Source organism: Orbicella faveolata, unplaced genomic scaffold, assembly GCF_042242905.1.
Source record: "Orbicella faveolata isolate gen_17 unplaced genomic scaffold, um_ofav_v1 contig_48, whole genome shotgun sequence".
Lineage (NCBI taxonomy): Eukaryota > Metazoa > Cnidaria > Anthozoa > Scleractinia > Merulinidae > Orbicella > Orbicella faveolata.
In genome coordinates this window covers 319,686-346,134 of record NW_028301578.1, presented here as the reverse complement: position 1 = coordinate 346,134, position 26,449 = coordinate 319,686, and the positions used below count along the sequence as shown (strand labels likewise).

The 26,449-nt window shown below is 40.1% G+C and overlaps 3 protein-coding genes across 3 annotated transcripts; all 3 read right to left on the bottom strand.

The window, feature by feature from the left end:
- Window positions 1-3,165: 3,165 nt before the first annotated feature.
- LOC110068950 (protein rolling stone-like) lies at window positions 3,166-10,999 on the bottom strand. Its single transcript, XM_089281051.1, has 3 exons — window positions 10,715-10,999; window positions 10,360-10,510; window positions 3,166-4,862 (listed from the first exon to the last, which is right to left on the bottom strand). Exons 2-3 carry the CDS (start codon window positions 10,432-10,434, stop codon window positions 4,113-4,115), a joined length of 825 nt encoding a protein of 274 aa, XP_089137177.1. The 5' UTR covers window positions 10,435-10,510; window positions 10,715-10,999; the 3' UTR covers window positions 3,166-4,112.
- Window positions 11,000-13,714: 2,715 nt separating this feature from the next.
- LOC110068952 (uncharacterized) lies at window positions 13,715-20,083 on the bottom strand. Its single transcript, XM_020776372.2, has 2 exons — window positions 19,530-20,083; window positions 13,715-14,881 (listed from the first exon to the last, which is right to left on the bottom strand). Exons 1-2 carry the CDS (start codon window positions 19,602-19,604, stop codon window positions 14,012-14,014), a joined length of 945 nt encoding a protein of 314 aa, XP_020632031.2. The 5' UTR covers window positions 19,605-20,083; the 3' UTR covers window positions 13,715-14,011.
- An 89-nt stretch (window positions 20,084-20,172) lies between these two features.
- On the bottom strand, window positions 20,173-25,152 carry LOC110068943 (protein rolling stone-like). The gene is made up of 3 exons (XM_089281050.1): window positions 25,036-25,152; window positions 24,661-24,779; window positions 20,173-22,234 (listed from the first exon to the last, which is right to left on the bottom strand). Exons 2-3 carry the CDS (start codon window positions 24,742-24,744, stop codon window positions 21,443-21,445), a joined length of 876 nt encoding a protein of 291 aa, XP_089137176.1. The 5' UTR covers window positions 24,745-24,779; window positions 25,036-25,152; the 3' UTR covers window positions 20,173-21,442.
- Window positions 25,153-26,449: the final 1,297 nt, after the last annotated feature.

The following is a 26,449-nucleotide window of genomic DNA, read 5'->3' as shown; positions in this document are numbered from 1 at the left end:
AGCGGGGGTCGTATAATATCACCGAGGTGACAGAAATTGCTTGACAGCTCCACCCACATCTTACAGCGGTTTTCAATCACACGCGACCTTCAGCGCAAAAGCGTCTTGACAAAACCTAAGTTTTGGTGGACGTCTCATTGCCGACTGTGTGTAGAATTTACCTGAAAAAGTGAAACCTTGCAGCTGTCCATTTTTTAGCGTCTCTCCCCATTCTCCCTCGCCGTTTTTACATTCGCTTCAGACCTTTCGTTCGAATATTGACCGTCGCCCGCTTTCGCAAAGAATACGACTGTTTTGCAATCTAACCATATGTTTGTTGCCAAACAGATTTAGGGAATATCATGGCTCAACTCATCTGGTCTCGAGGGTGAACTACAAGGAGGTTGAGACCAATGGTCCAGCTTAACTTTATATTCGGCTGCCTGAGTCCGAGCTGGTCTAGTTACAGAATGAATCGGTTATCGCTAAGCGGCGCTTTTTGAATCGAACCTCATTGTGTACATAATGCGCTGCGATTGGCCGATTCGTTCGGCCTACGTGTTGTGCGGCAAGAGGATCAAAAACTCCGAGACTTGCTACCGAAAAGTAACTCTAAAAAACTGCAAAAGTGGCACCAAAAGAGATTTACAAATGTCTCTCGCGACTAGAGATACCGGTCAGATACTCTGGAAATATTAGAACATGTCCCTTCAAACCAAATCAACTACTTAGGGACTGTGCAATAATTATCAGGAGGGGGTGGGGCTGCAAAAAACAGAGAGGGGGGGCATCATGGAAACTGGGGGATATCCGGAGCAAAGTGGGGATTTTCACCTCGTTTTCACTCAATTTAGGTTCCCAGGTAGTCGCGGAATTTACATTTTTTCACGTCTTCGCTATGCAATGCGGGGTTTGAACGGGGGTTTGGCGGGGATTTCACTGGTGGTTTGCAGCTTCTTTTAGAAGACTGGGCTCAAGTTGTATGTTCGCAAAAAACATGGAGGCTGAACAAATGACGAAGAAGGTATGATTTCAATCGCTTAATATCATGCTTTGACCTGACTTTAATGGTATGAAAAAAAATCCTGTGAAAGCTCCAGTTGTTAACAAAATTATAATCTATTCAATGAATTGTGCTTGATGCTTAGAGGACGGGGGAGTTCACTCTGAATTTTTTACCCTCAAGACGGGGCTTTCGCTGCATTTCACTGACAGTAAATTAAAAGTGAATGCCCCGGGCACACCCCAATTTTTTTTTTTGGGCGGGGGGGGGGGGGGTGGATTTCAAATGACTGGTGCATTATGTCTCCTTCGCAATTTTGTTTAAATGCAATCAGAAAAGCAAACGAAGGACACTGCTGATTATCTCCGTTTTAGCTTTTTAAACCCATTAGATTAACATCGCGAACTCACTTGAGCAAGAGAATTTAAATCATGCGCCTTTGCTCGTTCCTTGACAAGGATCATCACCTCGCTCAACGCATCTTGAGTTGTTGTATGTAAGGTTTCTTTTGGACGACCATACTGCAGTGTCTAAAACTAAGGATTAAATGAATATTAATTAACCCAAACAATATAAGTTTAACAAATAGACCCTTTTACCGACACGGCGGCTATTTTGAAACATTGTTTCAAATAGCTATTATGGGACCCTTAGAAGGCAAATACATATAGCTTTGAGAATCCCATAATGTCTCTCAAATCAATAGAAATCAAAACGGCTACCATATCGATAAAAGGGTCCATTTAACAATTAGATTATGAGCTCGAGATTTCTATGAAGTGATAGTTGATGAGGCCGAAGGCCTCATCAACTATCGCATCATAGAAATCGAGAGCGAATAATCTAACTGTTTTAGTAGAGTTCTAACTGAAATTTCCTTCAAAAAATGATTCCAATTATTTCTGGTCTTAGTATTAAACTTCACGCCTTAGAGAATTCGCGAACACTGAATTGTCAATTTGAAATTTCCACGCACGCTTATCAGTTTCTTTCAGAAATTTCGAGCTTTTTTAAAATTCAAGGAACCGGAAATGTCCTCCTTTTAGTCTCCTCAGGAATTTGATTATCCATTTGTTTGTAAATGTTCTTTCAAAACTTCGGAGAAACGAGAAATGTTGCAATTTTTGTCGACGACACCAAGCCACTGCATACTAAAGGCTGATAGTGTGCTATGGCTTAGCCAATCAGATTACAGCATTTGCATTAGTATACTAGTAGAATTCTACTAATGGTTGTTATAATCCATCAAATATTCTCGCTGACGCGCAATTGGTCTAAACGCGTCACGTGATTGAATATGTCCCAGCTAAAACTGGGAAATATCCGAGTGACATTCCCAATTTTTAAAATTGCGTGTGTTGCGTGTGGACAAATATCAGCATATTTTCACGCCAGATGGAGGTCATTGCTTAAATTTGTTCAATGTAACTGTAAGTTTGATGTGATCCCACTAACGTACTGCAACAATGTGAACGACGAGAAATGAAGCATCTTATTTGAGTATTACATATCCTTCACGACTGATCGTCTTAAACGTAGTATACCTTGTGATACGAACAAAGGAGCTAGAGTACATCGTATTTTCCACCTTCACCAACCATCTCTCAAGGATACGCATAATGGAAACAACAAATTTTGGTTGTTTTCATTTACCTTTTTCTGAAGTGCATTGTTGTGCAAGCCAATAGCTGGAGCGTCTTCCACTAACATTTCCATTACAGTACAAGTGAATGCGGCGAAAGACTCCTTCATAGCCAAAACGACTTCATAAGCAATTTGAATCAAAAATTTTAAACTGAGGATTTCGGCTTCTATTGTTGGGGGGGATCGATTCTGTTCGCACTACACCGGAGGTTTGAAAACGCAGCTTTATTTCTACGGTTAGGCCTGCCGTCCAAACTAATCCGTCACCAAAACGGAGCTTTTCGAAAACAGTTTTGAAAATGGAACTTTTGGAAAACGATGGCGTCACGATAGTCGTGTGATTTCCCTGACTGAGTTTCCTCAAACACAAATCCAAAATGACCGGTGACTGTTGCGTTTTTAAATTCCTCCGGCGCAGTGTGGACGGAAAACATTTGATGCGTTTTCAGAGTGAAACCTCCGTTTTCAAATTCCTCCGGCATAGTGCGGGCAGAGCTTGAGTTCGTCTAAAACGTAATGTGCAAAAACATGCAATTCAATACTCAGAAGATACTATATTTATTGCACTTGTCTGTTGTTAGCTGTTCGCATGTGTTCCACATATGGTATGTGTTCCACATATGGTATGTAGATTAGCTCAGCTATCCGCGGGCATGTTATAATTGTAATTTTAATTTGATAACAAATAAAATGTATGTATGTATGTATGTATGCTCTTTTTTATCACCCATAAAAAACAGCACATTAAATAAGCCCTCTATGATGTGACATTATATACCAATAATTACATATGGATTAAAATATTTCTTTACATCCTCATTAAAAAATTACAAGTCAATTATGACGTCATTGTATACGGAAGACGGGCCATAATACAACCGAGGTTTAGCAAACCATCACAGCAACCAGTACGCCGATGAACAAAATGTTTGATGAGCAGTACAATCGCTTCGCACGTGCGTTATAAATCTCGGCAGTTTTCTTTGCCATCCTCTCCAAAACAACTCACAACTTTAAATGACCAAATTTTGCATATTTCAGAGATGTTAACCGGTGAACTAACAGCCCAGTTCTCGACTAGGTGAATGGAGAAATGATAATGACAATAACCACTGAACTAATTGAAATTGAATGCTATCTTTCTATTTTTACCTGGAGCTAGTTCTGAAAACGATAGGCCAACTAAATGCTGTCTACGAAATATAAATTGTGGTTCGCTAATTATTTTTTTATTATGAAGAATATGGAATACAGTGTCAAATTCGAAATATAAATTTTAAAAATTTTCCGTTGTGGTTCACGTTCTCCATACGTCAACGCAGAATTTGGTCATTTCACGTTGTTGTTTTGCAGAGGACGGCAAAGAAATGTACCATGAATTATAACGCACGTGAACAGCCATCGTTCTCCTCATTAAACCTTCTGTCTAGCGCTAGGTCGCCGTTGACGCCCTGGTTTTCTATACTCCCTACTATGTTTGTGTAAGTCATATGTCCTTGCCACATTTTTCGGCCAGGAAACACCGTAGTTTATAAAGACCAAACAGAACGGCTTGAGAGAGAGGCTGACCCACAAATACAAACCCAATTATAAGACCGCTTGAGAAACCCGGGGTTTCATTGTAATCTACGTATGAGTAAATGTAAGGTTCACCGCGAGCATTGGTGCCATCCGCTGCCCAAAAGATCACGGTCAACAATACGTAACAGACACCAAGTATTAAAGCGTAAAGAACATGGAGAATTCTCACAGGCGTTGTGCTGATCATCAGGTCTCCTATCATGAAAACACAGTTCAGCAAATGGGTTGTCACATCCAGACCGCTTGTTTTCCCGCCAAAAATCAGTGTCCAGTACAAGAGAGTAATCAAAATGGAGAAATTAGCGGCCATGTTAAAGATTACCCATAAGCCCTTGTGATACCAAGACATGCTCACTGGTGGTTCCTCAAAGTCGTTGGCACCCAAGCCCTCTCCGCCCTCTGCGTCAATGTCTCGGTTTCCGGTAGCCTTCATTTGCATGCCAGCCACGGTGTTTGTCGCACCACAATGATGGAGAAGGCTGACCACTGTAGCCCAGATGTAGTACAGCGTGACAAAGGTGAAGCCCCAATTGGTCAAGTAGATGAACCATTTCTCATCACCATTGGCCGGATGGAAACCACTGTATATGATCCAACCCAAGCAATACCCAGCGATAATAAACCGATATATTGTCACTACAACGGCTGGAAACCACTGGAGGAACAAAATAAAATCATTAAATTAGACTCCATCAAAACAAAATCCATCATTTACACTTTGATGGAACAATACTACTACTCTTTATTGGTTGATTCTACAAGTCATGGTTATCATAGCAACAGTAGAACCCATTGAAACACCCTTATTTCTTATGACTGAAAAACAAGCTCTGTGACCCCATCTTTTTATTATCAAATTGAGATCAGCATTTTAAAACACATTTCTTAAAAAAAATTCAAGGGATTAGAGGTTCGTGCCTTCCTTTTTTCTGTTCTTTAAAAAAAAAAAACAAAAAGGAAAAACATGATTTTGATAGTTTTTCATACAATAATATTGTTATAGAAAACTAATAATGGTAACCCAAATAAAAAAAGAAAAAAATTTTTCACCAATAAAGCAAAATGTTTATGTTTTGGGGAAAAATAAGTAAAAATAAGTGTATGACTGATTCTATGTTTTTTCATATAGTAGGCATGGGCCACCATACACTACTTCATTCATGACTAGTTATCATTTTCAACTGATTTTAATATTCAACTTGTATATTGTCAGGTTATTGTCTATTACAGTCAAACCAAGTGAAGTGCACCCCTCAGAGAATTGATTATTTGAATATTGAACTGGCTAGCCGTTTCAAGATTTCAGTGATGAATTGATTATTTGAATATTGAACCTGCTAGTTGTTTCAAGATTGCAATTATAATGAATCAATTTTTTTACTATTGAATTGCATTAGCTGTATTCTCGGAACATCTAACGGGTTCAATATGTGAATAATCAATTCATTACCTCTAGTGGGTTCAGCATTCAAAAAAACAATTCTCTAAATAAATGTAATCTTGAGGGGTACACTTCACTTGGTTTGACTGCAAATGCACAACCATTGCTTGTATGACTGTAATCACTGTTATTAAATTTTCACAAGTCTGAATCCTACTTACAGAATTTTTTTTTAACTTTCTACAAAGTTGTATCTTAAAAGCTAATCACAATTTTTAAATAAAAGGTGGGTTTGTTTGCTTAATTTTTGAATTAACAGCACTTAAAGTTAAAAGTTTAACAGGCTGCATTACAGGGGCAGATCTAGGGAAATGGTGCAGGAGGTGTGCACTCCCCCCCTCCCCCCCTTAAGATGAAGCCTACTCCTTCATATTTGCTTTTAAAATTTGTTTACCTCACCACTCAGTTACACGATTCCTTAGTGGTGCAACCCCTCCTAAGAAAAATCCTGGATCTGCCTCTGTATTATTAGAAAGTATGGCAACCATTATCCCATGAAGATGGCAACAACTTGTTCATCAATGATTGGGTATTTATGTGATAAACATATTACAGCATCACTTGATAAACAGTGATAGTGTTGATCTGTCAAAGTATAACAAGTGAAAAGTGCTGGAAACTGTTTCCAGCCCCTTTAAACATTTGGCCTTCCAAATTAACTACTTTGCTTCACACTTTCCTTTTCAAGTTTTAAGTTGAATAGAGCCATGTAGCCATTTGACCCTGGTCTAGTGAGCAGTCTAGCAAATGATTAACAAAGAGGTCAATTAGGTCTGTTTTCTTGGTTGTTTACCATTTACCCAAAAAATCCAGAAATTTTGGATGGAATGTAAATGGAAAGATTAATTTTGTCTCCCTGAACGGAAATTTTCTTGGGAAAATGGGATTTCTCAAAAGGTAGACAAAAGTTCCCAAACAGAATTTCCAAATGGCAAATGTGCATTCCATTTGCTATTTTTTACTAGTTCCATGCTCGCCCTATAAGTTCCTATCTTCCGGGAAGAAGTGGTTGAAATTTCTAGTCAAGATTTGACAAGTCCCATTTACTACAACTGCCGACCAACCGGTTTTCCAAGTAAATGGTAAACAACCCATATGCTATTCCAGTATGAGGTTGCATCATTAGTTTCTGACGAAACTGCTGGGCTGCATCAGCGGGTAACTGAAACAGTTACTTGTTTACTTGTCAACTTATTAGCCTGAAGTAAATAAGTATGGGTTATTGACCAAGTGTGAGGTCAAGATGGCTGGATATTGGCCAAGTTCTTTTTTTGCATGTTTATGGACCGAGACGGAGTCAAGGTCCATAAGCACGCAAAAAGAGAACAAGGCCAATATATATCCAGCCATCTTGATCGAACAAGCTTGCATTGGTCAGTAAAGGATTTATTATATGGCTTTCAGGGAAATTTTTCTTGTGGGACAGGGCGGGTAGTCCCGAGCGGGCAAGATAGCTCGATCTTGCCCACTCCGGTAGCCAATCACAGTGCAGGATTTGATTCATCTTGCCCGCTCATGGAGCTGGCCATATAATAAAGGTAATTATAACGCCAAGCCTGCAAATAACAGTCAGTCATCAGACAACTGTCCAGTAAATTTGAGGTTTTGACAGGTAAAAGCTTAGCCTGGTCGGACACCCTGACCGGACATTTTTGCTACAATGAAAAATGTGTTAACTGGAAATTTGTGCAAGTGTTGTGAAATAACTTTTCAGTTGTAATTTGACCCAATTAAACTATTATCTAAATTGTATACACCACCCAAATTCTCACGAATCGTTTATCTGAATGCAATCACTCCAAAATGCAACTAAATGCTTTTCTAGTCTGTGTGATCAAAAATCAGTTTTATAGCTCTGTATAGTTTTTTTTATGTCTATGGTTCAAACAAAGTTTCCATACCACAGACACATTTTTGTGAAAAGCGCAAATGTACAAATTAGTCACGCTTTGTAGTATTCCAATTTCATCTAATTACACAAAGTTTAAAAGTCGAAGAATTCATGTAAGCCAATTTTCAAGTGTCTGAATGTTATTTTGAGTTTTCATACTGACAAGCTGTCCACGTGGGAGATCATTTCATCACTTTTCCGGTGGTTTTTCTTAGACGTCGTGGGGAACTTGATATGTGGGAAAATACGGAATACGTGTGTGATCAAATACTTGTGTTTCATAATCCACGAAAAAACACATTTTGGCAAAGGGTCTACACTGAAATAACAAAATGTCTCATTTTTAATTTCTGATGACAAAAAAATTTTTGTCCGACTAGACTGGCTTTTTGTCATGTCAAAACTTGTCCTTGGCCTGACAAATGGCCTGCTTATAGACAAAATCATTTGCAGGCTTGTAATGCCGAACTGGTCTGTGATGAAAAGGAGAATTCTGACTGGCCCCTAAAAATGAAAGCTTCCTGGGCCATGCCCCCCAAACCTCCCTCCCCTAGCGGCTTGTACTAACACTCAAAAAAATGTAAGCTTAACACCCTGTCTGGAAGAACAGGGTCTGAAATGTTAATTGATTGTATTAATGCAGTAATCAATGCTCCAGTTGTTTTCAAAATGAAATTGTTGCAAGTATCTGGTTTCTTGTCAAGGGCATCACTGAGATCTTTTTGGCCAGAAGTCACACTTCTAGTCAGGGAAATAATTTAGATAATTAACTTAATAGTAAATGTCAATCTTTGATTTACAACCAAACAGGACAAATTAGCCTAGATGCTGATATGGACTCAATTAATAGAGTACAGTCAAACCTCTACACAATGACCACTTGGGGACAGAGGATAGTGGCAGTTGTAGAGAGGTGGCCATTACAGGAAGGAAGGGGTGTTAAAACGAAAAAAAATCAGTTCACTTGCAGGATATAATATAACCATCAATGCCAGAATTCATTCATAACAATCAGTTCTTACAACAACTTTTCAATTCATATCAATTGGTATCAACTGTTACTGGCTATCTGTTATCAATACACTTTTTACCATAGCTGCAGAAATTCTCACACGCTTATTGGCTAATTTTCATTGTCAATAAGGGGACAGACATGTGAATTTATAATTTATGCGAGAGCAGACATATTTGACAATTTGTTATCGTAATTTAAAACAAATTGACGTCAGTTTTTAATGCGTCTGTCTTAGGCACCTATCAATGGTTTGCCCCAGGATGGGGGGGGCGGGGGGGCGGGCGGGCAACCCATGGGAATTTGACTTTGTAAGGCTCTACCTGGGTAGGGATTTTGACGTCTACAGCGATCCCCCTGGGTGGGAAATTTGACTCTGTCGCCATCTTGGGAAGTGGAGAGGGCCTGGGAGCGAGCGGCCATCTTGGAAAAAGCCCAGAAGTCATTTGGATGAGCTTCCCGCATTTTTGCTGTGCTTTTCACAATGGCAGAATGGAAGGTAAGGATTATCTTGATGCTTTTAAAGTAAAAATTGTTGTTTTTAACACCCATCCGTTATCTATCTTGAAGTTTTGTAACACATAGTGTTTCTTCCTGTTGGATTTTGAAAGAAATATTTGCACAGAACATTTCATCCTACTTAGCATGATTTCACTAGGTGCTCTGCAACAAGTTTTTAACACAACAATAGATCAAAAAATCATATTATTTTAAAATATGAAATAGCCTTGGAATTCCGGAATATCTTTGCTTAATTACACACCAGCTGTCATATTACAGCAACTAACATCAGTTGGATGACATATAATGGATTGCAACTTTGAACTATTGAATTTAATACAAAATAATTAACAATTATTTCACCAAAGTGGAGGTGAATAGTGGTGGATATTTACCAAGCCACCACTTTCACCGACACTGAGGTGAATAATTGTTTTAGTATATACCACACAAGCTGAATAACTAGCGGACCAAAGAGTAACTTTACTTTGTGGCTACTGTAAGCAAGAAGACCCAGCAGAGGGTGATGAAGCTGAAACTGTAGAGTGGATACATTGTGATGCCTGTGATAAATGGTATCACCAAGTGTGTGCAATAACCCCACTTGATGATGACATGTTCTGGCAGTGCACATTTTGTGCTGTAAATACTATGTGAATAGAGTCACTAAGTTCCTTGCAATAAAGTGTTGTGAGTAACTGAGTTTGTTGACATTACTGTAGAGGATCTGTGATCCCCAGGGGTGGGAATTTGACTCTCAATGGAGACCCAGAGGTAGGGAAATTGACATTTGAAGACCTGAAAATTTCAAATTCCCCTGGGGTTGCCCCCCCCCCCCCCTCCCCCATCCTGGGGCAAACCATTGATAGGTGCATTAATGATCAATAACACGACAGACGCATGAAAAACTGACATCGATTTGTTAAATGTCAAATAACGTTTAAGCGATGATTAAACTGTAGTACAATAAGAATAAGATGGTTTGTTTTGTTTCGCTTTTTTGTTCAAAACATGAAAATCAGGAATTATCATTCGGTGACCCACTTAGCATGACGGATAACACAACTATGACGACCTATGCCGTGTTGACGGGAACTGTGCTCGTAAATATGTTCTTCTCATCGTCTCACCTTGAACTGCGACGAGATTCAACGTAAACTTTAAGATTAAACACCTCAGCAGACGAGCAAAAGGTCACAGTCAACATACACAGTTGACACATACACCTGTATGATTAATGCGCATAAATATAGTTACGATTATCGCTTTTTAAAACCTTTATATATTTTAAACCTTTGAAAACTCACCGGCGATCGAACGAAATCTTTAGCGTCAGAATGCTGCAAACTGGCCTGGGACAAATGAAACTCTTCGCGGCACATTGCGGCCAACTTTGCTCGTCGGTGTTGTCCCCGGCGAGTAGCATAAAAGTCACGTTTTGGGCGTTAACTAATTGACCTTTATGGGAAAAACAACAACCATAGTGATTACAAACAAATATAGTCCTTTTGTTTGGTGCTCAAAGGACTTCTGACGTCACAAACCCTAACCGGAAATTTTACCCTCATACCGAGCGTGTTCACCATTTGATCGTCACGCGATAATTTTTTTCCAACGTCAGGTTGAGTAAGGTTCACCTGAGAAAGTAAGAAATTAACTAACTCAGTCCTGTTTACTTCATCCCTGAGGTGAATGAAACCAGTAAACATGGAAACGACCAAGAGGTGAATTGAAGTTTTCAACACCAGTCAACTCTCGGTCGTCGAGGTAACATCAAGCCTTCTGCGCAGTTGAGCCGATATCGTATTGCTTTGAGCGTGTTCGCGAACGATGCGGTATGAACGTTTCGGCAGGAGCCAGATTAATTTCAAGATAAAAACGGGCTGAAAGTAGTCTAATTGCTTGTTGGATTTGTTGTAAGCGTAACTTCAAATGCTCGGCCTCATACAGTGGCCTTGAATAAAACATAGGCACGCAACGCGTGCAAGAGTTATTTTTTTTGGTGAATTAAAAACCCCTGGAGGTAGCAGCACTTGGTAATAGTGCTAATCCAACAACTTTGTTTGGTTACGATGAAAATTGAAATAGAAAACAATTTAAGAATTTGTTTTGCCTTAGGAAATGTGATATCAAGCCTACTTTTATCAATGTTTGATTTCAACTGAATCGATCAATGACTTTGTTTATTGGAACTACACGTAACTGTTCCCAACAAGACAGCTAAACATCATGCAGTCTGTAATAGTACTAGTAGCTAACGGTAAACGGCAGATTGTTGTTAATTCTGGATAATTTTTCTGATTCATTCATAACAAGAGCCAATTTAATTATAACATTGTCACGCAATAGTATGGTCTTATTCTGTTGCAAGCAATGATCGTGGTTTTTTTTTTTCGGTTCTGATATTCCACGAAACTACTTCGAATAAGTAAACAGCGTCACCTAACTTGAGACTTGAAACAACCAAACACATGAAAAACTGTATAAATGTTATTAGATGCCATGAAATCTACAGAGTTTGGGAAGTTTCCTTGTCACATTACCCTTTCCAACGCCTGAGAGCCTTTGTGGTGAAAAAAAGTTACAGAAAAAGTTTTGTCACTTTATTAGAAACGTAAGTTTACCTCTTTGAACGTCGCAAGGAAAGTTTCAAAACGAAAGAACGAATTACGGTCGTTTCGCCTCAAGTCCGTTTCGCCCCAAGTCGTTTCGCCCCAACTCAAATTCGTTTCGCCCAAATCAAGGTCGTTTCACCCCGACTCAAAGTCGATTCGCCCCCACCAAAAGTCGTTCCCCCCGACCAAAAGTCGATTCGCCCCGACCAAAAAGTAGATCGGCGGAAGTTTCTTCATACGATTTAGAAAGTAATAAATGGTTAACTTGAACAAAGCAAACACTGTTGAGACCCTTTAATTTGTTGCTGTGAAATACAAAAAGAAAAAATCACACCTTCCTCGCGCTTGGCACAAGTATAAACAATAGACTAGTAGTAATCAAATATTTGGGACGGACCATTGACCAGTGATAGGGGGTGGGACTTTTTCTGCTTGCAAGATTTTTTTTTCTTTTTTTATAACGTCCACTGCCTGTACGGGATTTTTTTTTTTCGGGGTCAAGTCCCCTGCACGTTTTTTTTTATTGTTTCTTTACGTTGACTTTTATGGTTGATTGTCAGATAGAAGAACTGTCAAATAAACGTCTGGTTTTAAAACGGTGAGTCAAGTATGAGTATCGATCAAGGAGAGACATCAAGGCATCCTCCGAGGCCCCGAATGACAAAATAAATTTCTTGTGGGGTGGGACAGTTGACATTTGTGGTTGATTGCGGTGGGCATTTGACACTATTAGAGGGTAGAAGGAATTCGTTTACCTTGAAGCCATGGTCAAGTTCAGAAGTCATCAACCGACAACATCGTTTCTTTGCAACGCCGTGGCTTGAAAATAACGGCCTTCAAAGGCTTTGTGGTGTGTCTCAGGGTGAATTTTTAAATGGTATACATAAACAATATTTGGGACATGGTGGAAGTCCAAAGTGAGTGTTCGTGAGTGAATTTGATTCTCTCCATTACCCATTTTCTGCCATCTATGTCCCGTGGTCCAGAGGTAAGGGACATTTGATCGCCTCATTACTACCCTACGGTACGGCATTTGGCCAAAGGAAATGGAATTAAACCAAACGAAAATTTATATAAGATGCCAAATACCCGGGGGTTGAATCGCTCTGGTCGGAATGTTAAGTTTCGAATTGACTGGTACATTTTATTATGTAAGACGAATTTTGCTTCCCCAAATCGTAATTAACTGTAACATTCAGCACCTACATCATCATCATCATCATCGTCATCGTCATCGTCATCATCATCATCATCATCGTCGTCATCGTTATCATCATCGTCATCGTCATCGTCATCATCGTCATCATCATCGTCATCGTCATCGTCATCGTCATCATCGTCATCGTCATCGTCGTCGTCATCGTCATCATCATCAACATCATCATCATCATCGTCATCGTCATCGTCATCGTCAGTCATCGTCATCGTCATCGTCATCGTCATCGTCATCGTCATCATCATCATCGTCATCGTCATCATCATCATCGTCATCGTCATCGTCATCGTCATCGTCATCGTCATCATCATCGTCATCATCATTATCATCATCGTCGTCGTCGTCGTCTTCATTATCATAAATTATCTTGCCTGAGGTCTCTCGCTCTCGCTACCCCGTCTCCTTTTTGTGTCGTCTACGTCTTGCTCTCAAGGTGAATTTTAGTATATCGATAGAAGCCTAATGTTTATTAAGCCCATGATTTGTTGCAAAATAAACACCCTATGTACGGTTCCTTCGATTCTGATTCCATTTAATAAAGAGATTTTTTCGGTGAATAGTCAGGCCGAAGGGCTTAGGAAAATATCCTCGGGTTTCGCTTTTTTATCCAGCCGCCACCATTTTAGCCTGCAAAAAGGCTCCCGGCGTGCGCGGAAAAAACACCTTGCTCCAGCCCGATCGCTTCGCTCTCCGAATTTGTCAGTTTCGCGCTCGTTTTCTGTTCACTTTCCGTCCTCGTCGGGAGCCTGTTCGCAGGCTTCCACCATTTACTCAACACCCTCCTACCATCTTGTGAAACAAATAAATCCGCTTCCGTTTTCACCCATAAACCATACTGTAAAAAAGGCTTTATAGCTAGAACAAGGCGTGTATACAATATCGAGCTTCATATTGCCAGGTAGAAAAACAAGCTCCTTACGCATTTACTCAGTAGTATCGCATTTTCTTTTGATTTCACTTATATTTATTTATTTATTTTGTTTTGCGAGTGGTTGTTGCTGTTGTTGTCTATATATTTTGACAAATGTAATTTGTTATTTGTTACCTCATTTTGAAAATCAATAAAAACTATTAAAAAAGAAATTAAAAAAAAAAAATAAAAACCATCGTCTTTATCTACTATAATCTTTATCTACTGCTCCTCAAGCTGTGTAAATAGGAGCGCAATTTAAACAATCCGAAATTGATCAATTGACACGTTGGAAGACCGACCAGCGCATACATGATAATAAGGCCAGCAGCGTCATAAGGCTTAGTCTTGTAGTCAACAATTGGATAAATAAAGCTATCACCATTGGTATTAGTGCCTCCACTCAGCCAGTACACCACTGTAAAGATCAAGTATAGAACTCCATACAGCTCTGCATAAACTAAATGCAAAAGCCGCACAGGAACGGCACTTAAACAGGTTTCTGTTAGCATGAAAACCGAATTTAACAGGTGGAAAGATACATCGGCCTCTCCGATCTTGAAGCCGTTATACAAAAAGCTCCAATACACTATCGTCACCATAAAAGAATTATTAGAAGCAATTATGTAGAAAAACCATGTAACTTTGTGGCACAAAGTTTGAGAATAGTCCGCGTGGGGTACGCGTGTTGAAAAATCAGCATTTTCTCGCACCGCATTTTGCGCTCGTTCTAAGGCTGCAATTTGATCAGTATCCTCACAAGCATCATAGTACTGTTCCTCTAATAAGCCCTCAAGGGATTTCCGTGATTGTCCGGGTGCGGTGTGTCTCACTGGTGATGCTCTCTCGTCTGGAGCGCGTTCTCGACCTTGCTCAAAATTCGTTCCGTTGCCACGGCAATCTACCAAGTACACGATAGATATCACAGAGCTGCAAACAAAGTAAGAGGTCACGCATAGGAAAGTCCAGTCTGTCAGATAAATTAACCATTTCCAAGTGCTTGCAGAGACGATGCTGTAAACTATCCAGCCGCAACAGTAAATGGTAAATAGCAATCGATACCCTATTACGAATGGCAGAGGAAGCCACTGCAGAAATAAGAAAAATTCGAGTTAAACACTGGTGAGAGCACTTGCAGACTAGTCTACGCCGGCGCGATGACCAAATACAACGGGCACCGTGAATATTCTCGTCGCCAGAGGCCGCGCTCCTTTTGGTCAGCAGCAAGAATCGCGACCTCTTCCCTGACCGGATTTTGTGAGCAGGCGCAGAGTATTCGTTTCATATTCTCAACCAATCAGATTTGTCAGATTTGATGTGAAGTCCGAGAATCGCGGACTTCCGGTGTTGGACCGGCCCAGAGGTCGCGATTACTGGTGTTGACCAAAAGGAGCACGGCCTCCGGGCACGACAAAGCACCGTGAGTGGAATGGGGAGCAGTGTAAACATAAACAATGCAACGAAAGTAAATGGTAGGGAAATTTCCTTGGAAAGTTTCCAGAAAATCAGACTGCTTTTTATTCAACCAAAAATTCCCGCCTCCCGTTTGACTCCAAAAACAAATGGAACTGCAATTTTCAAACCGGAACGTTTCTGTTGTTTTGAGCAATGAAACGCCCACAAGAAACCCAATATGTACGTGAATTGCGTAGCTTTTGCATGGTAGGGTGACCACTGGCTCCTACAACAGACCCTACAATAAACAGTTCGGTTTATCGTTTTGCATCTTTTGCACTAGTTACAGGCCTTTCGCCTTTCAAGACTATGCAGAATTTCGCACCACAATTAACAAAGCGTGTTCTTCGGAGAAACGTCAAGCAGAATATATTCCCAAAGAATCGGAATTCCTCGACATTTCCGGTTTTTTATGTAAATGGAAAAGTCCCTTGTTCTCTGAGCCTCTCCTCTTCCCTACTTTCAATCAGTCTCTATACCTTGTCCTCGCGCGCAAGTCTCCTGAAAGACATGAGAACCTCATGTCTTTCAGGAGATTTGCGCATGAGGGTAAGGTATGGAGTGTGACCTATACTCGTACCCAGTCGCTATTTATGGGTCAGATTGGATTGTTTCCAAGAGAGAGCGGCCTGGATCGAGTGGCGCGCGAGTCCAAGTATTCAATCTTCTCTTCCCCTTCAGAGCGGAAAAACGTACTGCGTTTCTGCGCACCCCTAGCCCTGCTTGCGGGCTCAGGTAATAATGTAGAATGGTCCTGCAATGGTGGAAAGAACGGCGGACAGGAGGACGTCATTCGGTTGATTTTTTTGGCATTTCACTGTTAACAAAACAAGGCTCCCCTTGCCTGCTGAAAACCTCTCTTGCTTATATATTTCAGTGGTTTGCTTATTTGGATGCAACATGTAAAGAGTGTCTGTGGATAAAATGTGTCTTCACACCGAAATTAATTGTTTTAATTAATAAATTTCCCACGAAAACAGTACACCAGCTTTCTATCACTGATGTTAAAATGTTGCTGTTTACCGGGAAATTTTGGAAAATTGGGAAAGCATATAGAGTTCGTAACTTTTTTTGTTTACCCGATCAACAAAATTCAAGCCATTTTTTCAAACTGGGAGCCTGGCGCACAGCCAAAACTTGCGCATGCTTATTACGTTTATCTGCTCTGAACTCTTCCCCCAAATCAAGTAAATAGCGACTGCGTCAAGTCTGAGTGTGACTGCGTAGTTTGGGCTCTAATCCTCATTCTCTGTCCCAGAGCTACTAGTCCCTTTTAGCTGGCAGGGTCTTGGCATGAGGGGTTCTAGTAACAAATGATTTGATTGGCTAGATTCTTGGACTAAGATTCACTAATTCACTGCTTGTTTCATTCCCAAAACTATCCACTGGTTGATCTTAAACCAAAAATTGTTCGGTTACATGTACACAGCACCAAACAAAGGGAATGTTAGACAGAAGTAAACTTTTGGCCGAATGTGGTACTACTATGTATGGGTTATTGACCAAGTGTGAGGTCAAGATGGCTGGATATTGACCAAGTTCTTTTTTTGCGTGTTTATGGACCGAGATGGAGTCGAGGTCCATAAACTCACAAAAAAAGAATGAAGCCAATATCCAGCCATCTTAACCGAACAAGCTTGGTCAATACAGGATTTATTATATGGCTTTCAGGGAAATTTTTCTGGCGGGACACAGTGGGTAGACCCGAGCAGGCAAGATAGCTCCATCCTGCCCGCTCGGGTAGCCAATCACAGCGCAGGATTTGATTCATCTTGCCCGCTCACAGAGCTAGCCATATAATAAGCTTTGTTATGGAGGACTTCACTGAAAAGTCTCTTTGTAAGCATAAAAGCCTGTTTCAAATTTTGTGACGGTTAGTAGGCGCTGTCACGGAACGGTTTTAGTCAGATATCGACCAGCCAAGTTTTTGGGGAATAGAAACCAGAGAATAAGAGAGAACTCTAGTCCAAGAATACAACCATATGAAATAATGTGTCTCCAAAGCCACTTTCTTCTCATCTCAGGGCCCCAGTGGCTAAGGCCCCAGTTGTATGGTCTTGGGTACCTGAGAAAACCCTCCCCCTGAGGCAACTTTATCAAGCATTCATATGTGAAAACAGTGTCTTTGTGGTCCGAGTCAAAATTGACCCCGCATGATTATTCATAACCGTTATTGAATGATCAAATGTGCAAATACCCCTCTTTCTTTGAGTTTTCCTCGGTTGTTCAATCATATTTAATAGAGGGGAATGGTTATGGAACTTGACAAAGTTCTTTGCTGTATGTCTTTGCTCTCTTTTTTGGCCTTGACCATGCACAAAACACAGTAGTTGTTTACTACTGACTGAGGAACTAAGCAACAGAAATGTTTTGATTACATAACTCATGCATAGTGTATAAGCGAAAAACAAAAGATTGTGCATGGTCATGGACCTTCCAACATAAATCTTGGCATCTTTGTTTGCTCCTTTGATGTTGGCCAGGCTTCATAACCATTCTCCTTTATCAACTATGATTCAATCAAAGTGGCTTTTGTGGAGCTAATTTTCACTTCTTTGATACAAATTTCTGCTTTAAATCCTAAATCTAGACATTCCGTGACACTCGCCACACGGACAATTGTCTCGCTTAAGTGAGCCAAAGTGTTTTTATGAAGAAAAGTTGTCCTGCCTGCCAGAGTTACCCTACCAGCCAAGGCAAGACCACTCGAGTTGTCTCGCCCCCCGAGACATGTTTGCGTCCTCTTGTAAACGGTTGGTTGAATTTTGCAAAGAAATAGGTGAAAAGTTCCCTCAGCTAGGGTAACTTGGGGGGAGGGTTGTCTCAGGTAACCAAGACCATATAAATGGGGCCTAAGAGGAACAGGCTCCCCCGGAAACAAAAATGCATTTATTCTGAAATTGGGAGGGTGATGATGTCACTAGCTAGACCATTTGCTGTCCTTCTTTCATCCACTGAAAGTTTGTTGAGTCAACATCATTAATCCCTTATGAGCTCATTCGCAAAAGATGCAGTATGAACGTTTCGGCAAAGATTAATTTCAAGAGAGAAACGAGCTGAAAACAGTCTAATGGCTTGTTGGATTTGCTGTAAGTAATCCCTCAGAAGTTCGATCCGAGGCTCTCTCCTTTTCCTATCTTGTCAGACAAAGGAGACAAAGGAGAAAGACCCTGGGAACGAGGTTGAACTCTCTTCAGCCTGATACCTTGGGGGTCAAACGCCTAGCCTCGTGCCATTGTATTAGCAGGGGCGTAGCTAAGGGGTCCTGGGGTGCCCGTGACCTCCCTTTTGTAAGCCTTCTTTAAGCAAACAACCTACAACAGGTGGCAAAAATGACATCACAATTCATGAGTACCCTCATTTTGACACAGTGTGTGACCCCCCCCCCCCCCCCCCTTTGAAAAATCCTGGCTACTCCCCTGATTAGGGTTGAATAAATGATGCTCATAAATTAGCTAAGTATTATATGCAAATAGTTATCCTAAGCATACCTTATACTAGTAAAAATCTATATAAATATCAAACTTAAATCACTATGAGAGACCTCTTGTTTCTGTCTTTTAAGATTTTTAAACTAAACAACTGTGAATGAAAAGAACATTTCACAATAGGTCACCATAAGGAGGTGTAAGTTCAGAAGCAGGCATGGAACTAAAAATATAACAAAGCCTTCCCCACTATTGAACTGGAATCCATATAGTTTGACAAAGCAAGGCTATTTATTATTATTATTTTTTAAATCATTACCCTTGCCGAAATCCTGATTGTGCTCAAACTGTGGCGTCTGCGCGACGTGAAAGGATTGCGTGACTCACTCATTTTACAACTTGCGTGTGCCACCAGCATGCGTGACACCGGCAAACGAAACGAAAACTAATTAATATACTGCACCCGTTTAAACATTCAGGGCCCCAGTTCAGTCGTTGCCGTATAAAAAAAAAACTGCATCACCGTCTTTTCCGTCAATAACATAACTCTAAATTACGACAACTCGTTCACGGTTAGTAAAGAAATAATCGCCGACAAATACAACGGACAATAATTTCCTTCAGTAGACAACATGATCCCTTGACGAAAGCTCAAAAGAAAAACATGAAAATAGCGAACAGCAAATCCGTGTTTGCCTTGAAGTTCACAAACTGAATTTAACAGGTTCAAATTTTGCGGTAATTTGACCTGAAGCGGGGCCTTGTTTCGCCAAAAACCGAACAGATTTTGTCAGAGTTTCTCAGGAAGTTTCTTGACTCCGATCACAAGGATCACTAATAACAAATCACTCACCGGAGATACAGCAAAATCTTTGCCATTTGGATAAGTCAGCCTGAAATTACGGAGACGAAATTCCTCCAAGCACATTGCAGCATGTTATTCTGTTGTACTAATTATTACGCCATTTCACGCAAGAGTCACGAGTTGAAGTCACGAGGGCTCAAGTGTCCGTTGCTAGGCGATTATTCGAAGCCGTCTCCTCGAGCTCCCCGCTTTGTTATGTCTGTGCTCATTGATGGTATTTTAGTAAGATCCAGTAAGATTCTGGCTTGATTGCCGTCACCGAGGTGCCGCCATCTTGAAGACGAGGGATTCGGTACCATAAATCAGTGATTCTCATTCTCGAATTCTCTCTCACTCACGAGTGAAAACATGAAAAAACATGACAAGGCATCGCAAATCACAAGGTAGCACAAGGTACATCAAGGTAACACAGGGTATATATCACACGGTAACACATGACAAAGAATAAAAAAAAATAACAAAGAATAACAAGGTATGTATTTTCCACGCATGGGAATAGCGCCTCACGTTTCTTAGCCTTCCAAGTTGCCTTAAGTTGCCCCCCCCCCCCCCACCCCCACCTCCCCACCTCATCCCAACCCCTTCTCTTGAGGGTGTATACTGCTTTGTGGATAATTTAACTAGAAGAAACTGGAAACTGGAAGATTTTCTTTTCGTTAAGCAGAAAAATGGGTCAAGGCCAGAAGAGAAATATAACTTCTACATCACCAGTCATTAGTAGTCTATTAGTCTTTCACACAGAATTTTGCGCATGTCTCGTCTAGGATTACGTGACGGGCGCTCTACATTACGCCAGGATTAGTGTCAACATGATCTCTGGATTAAAGATTAAAAAAGAGAAAAAGAACTAAAATATAAGAAATATACACAAAAGGCTCTTTACCGATAGCACGCTTTTGTGTCTTAAATCAAATGAATTCTACATTGTCGTCTACAATGTTCTGAAGTCTTCCTCATACAATTGAGCCGTGCTATTCCTGTTTTGAAGAGATCAAGTTTAGGGCTTGCCACAAGTTGCTCGGCAACTTTTTGTCAACGTTTCGTATTTCGAGCAACTTTTTTTGTTTCGAGCAAGTTTTTGCATTCTGAGCAATTTCTAGTTTTCTAGATATCGGAGCAGCTTTTAATTGACCATGCTTCCATATTTTACAATGTTTCAGGAGACAATTTGTGAATGTCCTGTGAAAAAGGAGCAGTTCCTCCTCCCTGGGGCAGATCAGCGAAAGATGCATGCAGCCGGGCTGCTAGGTCAAAGAAAATGCAAAATGGCGGACGAAGATTCACACTCCACTGATTCGAGTGTTTCAGATGACGAAGGTCATTCAGATCCTCCGACAATTTTATTGGCTCATAATAGAATTTTTACAAGATCAATATTCTTATATTGATATTGATGCGTAGTATTTACTCATACGTATTGTGAAAAAATTTATTTAGTGACGCTGGTTACAACGCAAAATTGCACAAAAATGCTTTAAAATGTTACTTTTGTTGTACAGATAACATAATTTTGCATCAGACCAAATAAAAGAAGAGAAAAACAAAAAGAGCTTTTGCTTTTTTTAGCAACTTTTGAGCAACTTTCGTTACAAAAAGTAACTTTTACTTTTTTTGGAGCAACTTTTGAGCAAGTTTTTGAGAAATTTCGGGCAACTTTTTGGGAAATCTCGAGCAACTTGTGGCAAGCCCTAATCAAGTTCTTGCCAATTATGTGGCATAGAATATATTTTGTAATGTTTATGCATTGAAAGTTGTAATAGATTGTACAAATTGGCAGCACTATCTTTTCCTACGTACGTATGTCGAACGGTTCTTTGAACGGTTTTGTCACCATTGACCAAAAACGCGCGAAGTCTAGGAACGAGACTTGTAAAGATTGAAGCCAAAGATTGTTCTTTCTCCTAGATGGCCGTTAACGTCGTACAGCGACAAAACTGTTTCAACCACAAGCGTAATTGATACAATCCAAAAAGAAGCAACTGTGACAGCACATTACCAACACAAAGAAATAAGCAGACAGTTACTGCGGCTCTAATTGGATGACCGCCGTAATCAAGAGCGGAGTAGATGTAAGGATGGTCATACGGATCCGTCCCTCCACAAGCCCAGTAGATCAACGAGAATATCATGTAAACGGAAATGAATATGATTGGGTAAATAATGTGCAACAGTTTGACCCGGATACAGCTAATCATGGTATCGAGGACAATAACTACCGAGTTTAAAGCATGCGCATTGAAGGTTACGCTGTCATAGGCATGACCAGGCACATACACTTGGGTCCAGTACATCACGGTCACTGGAAAAGCGATGTTGGCGGCAATATCGTAGATTACCCACGAGGTTTTGCAGGCTAATGGAGGACGAGAATTGATCATGACATAGGGACGAATTCTCACGTTATCTTCTTCCTCTTCTTCTTCTTCTTCTTCTTCTTCTTCTTCTTCTTCTTCTTCTTCTTCTTCTTCTTCTTCGCTTGTTTTGATACTGCTTCTATTGTTGTAGTAATAGTGTGTAACGATAACTGCACTGACAATAAAGTGCAAATTGACAAACGTGTAGCTCCAGTTAGTGAGGAAGATAAGCCATTTCACGCCTTGTTCTTGTCTTTTAATCACGCCGACCACTGTGTAAGCAGTAGTGTAAAGTGCCAGGATCACTCGGTAAATTGTGAAGGCGCCGTCAGATAACCACTGAGAGAAAAGAACATAGTCACACGTCGGCAAACACTTAAAGCGAACAAAAAGTAACTTTGGCAAGTTTTCAAAATCTCAAGGGTCTTACATGAGTTTTGGGTCAGCTTGTTAAGTTGCTACTTTTGGATTTTGTTCGAAAATGGCTAACAACCATATCATTTATCGCTTCTTTCGAGGGGTCGATACGAATTTAGTCAGAAATGGAAAAATGATGGAGCACAGTTGAACAAACCCTAATTGCTGATGTGGGCAGCGACAGACCGTCAGCAGATGGTTTGACTGAGCTGAACGTGTTACTTTTAACAGCAGCTAAACCCAAAGTTGAGGTTTGTTCAGCCAAGTTAAATTTTTACAGCAAACAAAAACCAATTCCTCCCTTACTTCGGTCCTAGATTTCCTCTAAATAATATTTTAAGAGGAGGCCTCCAATCACCATAAGGTGGTTTTCAGGAGGGTCCTCTGAGAAAATAAATGTTAAACCTTTAAAATACATTAAAATCTAAAATACAATAAAAAGGACAAACCTATGCGGTAAGCTAACTAAGATTAAAAACTAAAACAAGAATTAAAATACTACTAACTAAGGTTAAAATGGCTCAATAAAAACTGTTTCAGTTTGTATTTAAAAATAGTTTTCGGCATCAGTTTCTTTAAAGCACTTGGTAGTGTGGCCCAGTCGTTAATGGCTTTATAATATTGTTATCCTCATGAAGACGCGACGTCATATGGTGGTCAATGAAATGTAGAATTTCCAGTCACAAGCGCACTTATGTTTTCAACGACCAGCTCCTACTCACGGCAAAAAAAGTAATTCTGGCTGCAAATTACCCTAGTCCCTAAACTCTTCGCGTTCCCCGCTCGTGTGTATGGGCTGAACACAGGTGAGAGTCCATGCAGGATAACGTGCGAGCAAAAGCTCAAAGCGAGCCAATCAGAATGTTGTGTTGAAGCTAGAGTGTTGCTTGTTCAAATGACGAGTTCAAAAGATTTAGCTAGCAAGACACATTGTCACGCTGATTTTGATGAACGTGTACTAAAACAGGAACGCTGGGAAACTCCGAAACAATCTTGAAAAATTAACCCTAACCTAAAAAGACTAACCAATAACAAGTAGATATACTGTCTATACTATAGATGGCGTAGTTCACGCGTGTACTATTCGTCATTTGAGAGACTGATTTGAACTCTATTGAGTAGGTAAGTACAAAAAAAGAGTTTTTTTTCCTTCATGAATTACACGAACTGGAGAGAATGGAGATGGTTACTAATGAGATGCTGTTTTGGCCGGTAGTTCGTAGCAGATATGGGCTTCTAGGTTAACCTTTTTTAAGTTGGTCTGGTTGGCCACTGGGCGCGCGGGCTTCAAAATATTGAGTATCATCACAGGCAGCCCAAGCTCTCTCTATGAACCACACGAGCAACACAATATGGCATCGAATTATAAGGGTTTATATGGGATTTTCTACGAGACATCCATGGAGGTGGTTAAAAGTGAAAATTCTCTCTTTATAAAGGGGAAACCGGAATTCAAAAAAGTCGCTTAAATCAAGTTCAATCGGTAAAATAACCACACCAGGAGCAAGCAACACACGTATGGAATAAGGCGAGCCATTTTTATTGAGAATTTTCACTTTTAACTACCTCCATGGATATCTTGTAGAAAATCCCATATAAACCCTTATAATTCGATGCCATATTGTGTTGCTCGTGTGGTTCATAGAGAAAGCTTGGGCTGGCTGTGGTGTCATACATGGTTTCCCCGGTTTAGGGGAGGGGGTTGGGGTAGCGATTGCACTCTCTTTTCGTCCGCCTAGTTACAACCTTTATAAAGCGAGGAAAGAAGAGTTCAGGGACTACATGTAGTTGCAAGCTTTCTAGAGCGGAGACTCACCTTTTCTCCTCCCCCAGCGGATCTAACTCGCTGTCATTTAGAACTGAATCACCATGACCCGGTGACCCTCTCGAATATAACACAAATCGTAGTTCTACATCTCCTTACGAAGAATTATCACTAATGCTGAGAAACAAAGATGACCCGCGTCATTTGGCTATTAAAGGCACTTCAGTAGCGGAAGTTCCTCGCGAATGGGATTACATGGGTTCAGTTCGAAACTAAAAGTAGGTAAACACAATGAAGTCAAGACCATGTTGATAATTGATATTCAAAGCTACTGTGACTGCTGGCAGTTAGGAGTGTCGAATCTGTTTTCATGTTAAGTTGTCAAGTTGTATGTAAACTTTTATGGAAATTTTTACCAGCCTGTTAAATTATGGGGAAATAACTGTCTTATTCAGTGTGAGCGCGCATCCCTGATGTTTTGGTTTCAACTGGCTTCGAATTCTGACTCAGGGAATAAAGCTTCATCCAGGGGTTTAAACTATTTATAATCACCAGCCATTAAATGTACTTTATATTGACTCACCGTAGACGAAGTAAAGTCAGCTACATTTGAAGCATCAGTCCACAAATTTCTACAACGAAATTCTCTTTTAAAAGTATCGCACATCGTCTCTTCAGAGCGCGGAAGGAATGAACTGGAAACTGAAATGAATACTTATTAAATATCATTTGGTGACGTCAGAAGTTAGACAAGAAAACTGAACGTGTGACAAGCATTTCAGTGAGAGATTGTCACGGAATTACCTGGTAATGTAAGGATAGTAAAGTAAAACTATATGTCTGAACTGAATTTGCTGACGTGACGCCGGTTATGGGTAGAACAACCGACTTAAGTGACCTCTTAAATATAAGTATATAGAGAAGAAAATCTGACCGGAAGTGACACTGATTCACTTACCACGAACATGTTTTACTAAAAATTATCCTTGTTTATAGCTAATGTGCTCGAACGGATTTAGTCTTGTGTTCTTCATTGGTCCAACAATCTAGCTAATTAAATCATGTGTCTCTAAAGGCACTTTTTTCTCGCGCCAAGGCCTCCTCGGCTGAGAGGGGCAGGTGGTCCTGGGGACGAGAATGTCACATGATTTGATAGGCTGGCTCCTCCATGATCCAGGTTTCCTCAACAGTTTTGTCTCCTTTTTCGAGCCGGTAAAAATGATATAGCTCACCACTAGAGTTTTTCCTTTCTCAGTTCATTTAGATTTAAAATGTATGTATACTGAAGATAATATGATGGTCAACAAAGACAAAATTAAATGTTGCCTCTGCATCGAGACTATCTCTGACAATATAAGCCGTCACTGGACTATTTTTTTTTTTTTTTTTTTTTTTTTTTTTTCATGTTTCCATAGAGTTATCAATATTTGATGTTTGACATGAATAGATGCTACATGTGATCTCAAAAGACACGGCATAGTCAATCAAACCCAATAGAAGTGTATTTCAATCGAACCCAATCCGTGGATTGGGTCCGATTAAGTTCGATTTCCGAACGTCCGATTGACAATGCCGGGAAAAGAGCAAGGGCTAGCTATTTTAAGTTCCCTGAAACTTTCATCAATGTTTCCATAACTCTGTACAAATACCTAAAGAACGCTCAACATTTCTTTTATACTCCGTAAAATGGACACGCAGTCGTGTAAAATAGAATAACACTAAATAGCTTGCAATCGAGCAAGCGTTAACTTGAGTGAACTCTAATATATTAATTCTTTTCGCAGTAAGGATTTTCCCAAAGCTTAGGTTTAGTTCTAACTTTATTTACATAATCTCATGCATAGCACTTAACCATCCAGTCACAGTTGGTGTTATTTAACTATCATATTGTAACGACCGTTTTTTCAAATAACGTCCGTGTTTTAATTTACAACGTTTTGAAAAAGCTGTATTTCACTGTGGTTTTCATCTCTGAACCAACTTGAAGTCGCTTTGTGTAAATATTGTTCGCAAAAAATATACTGATTTCTTATTCCTTACCAAAATATATCGATGCCACTGGCAACACTGGGAATTTAGTCAGATTTAGTCTTTCTGTATACTGCAAAGGTTTGTCTCCACTATGTACCGTGCCGGCAAAAGACATACTTTTAAATTAAGCTCAGTCTCAACGGTGAGTGTTGATAGAAGAGAAATTTTAATTTAGGTTGTAACAATAATTTTAAGAAGCGTATTTTGGAGTTTTCGTTGCTGTTTTGTTGGGCACTCACAAACCCGTTCTTGCGTGCCAACTTTACATTTTGTATCTGAAGTGCTTAGCAAAGAAAACTACTCAATTTGGAGGCTTTTTTGTCAGCATTGTTCAAGATATG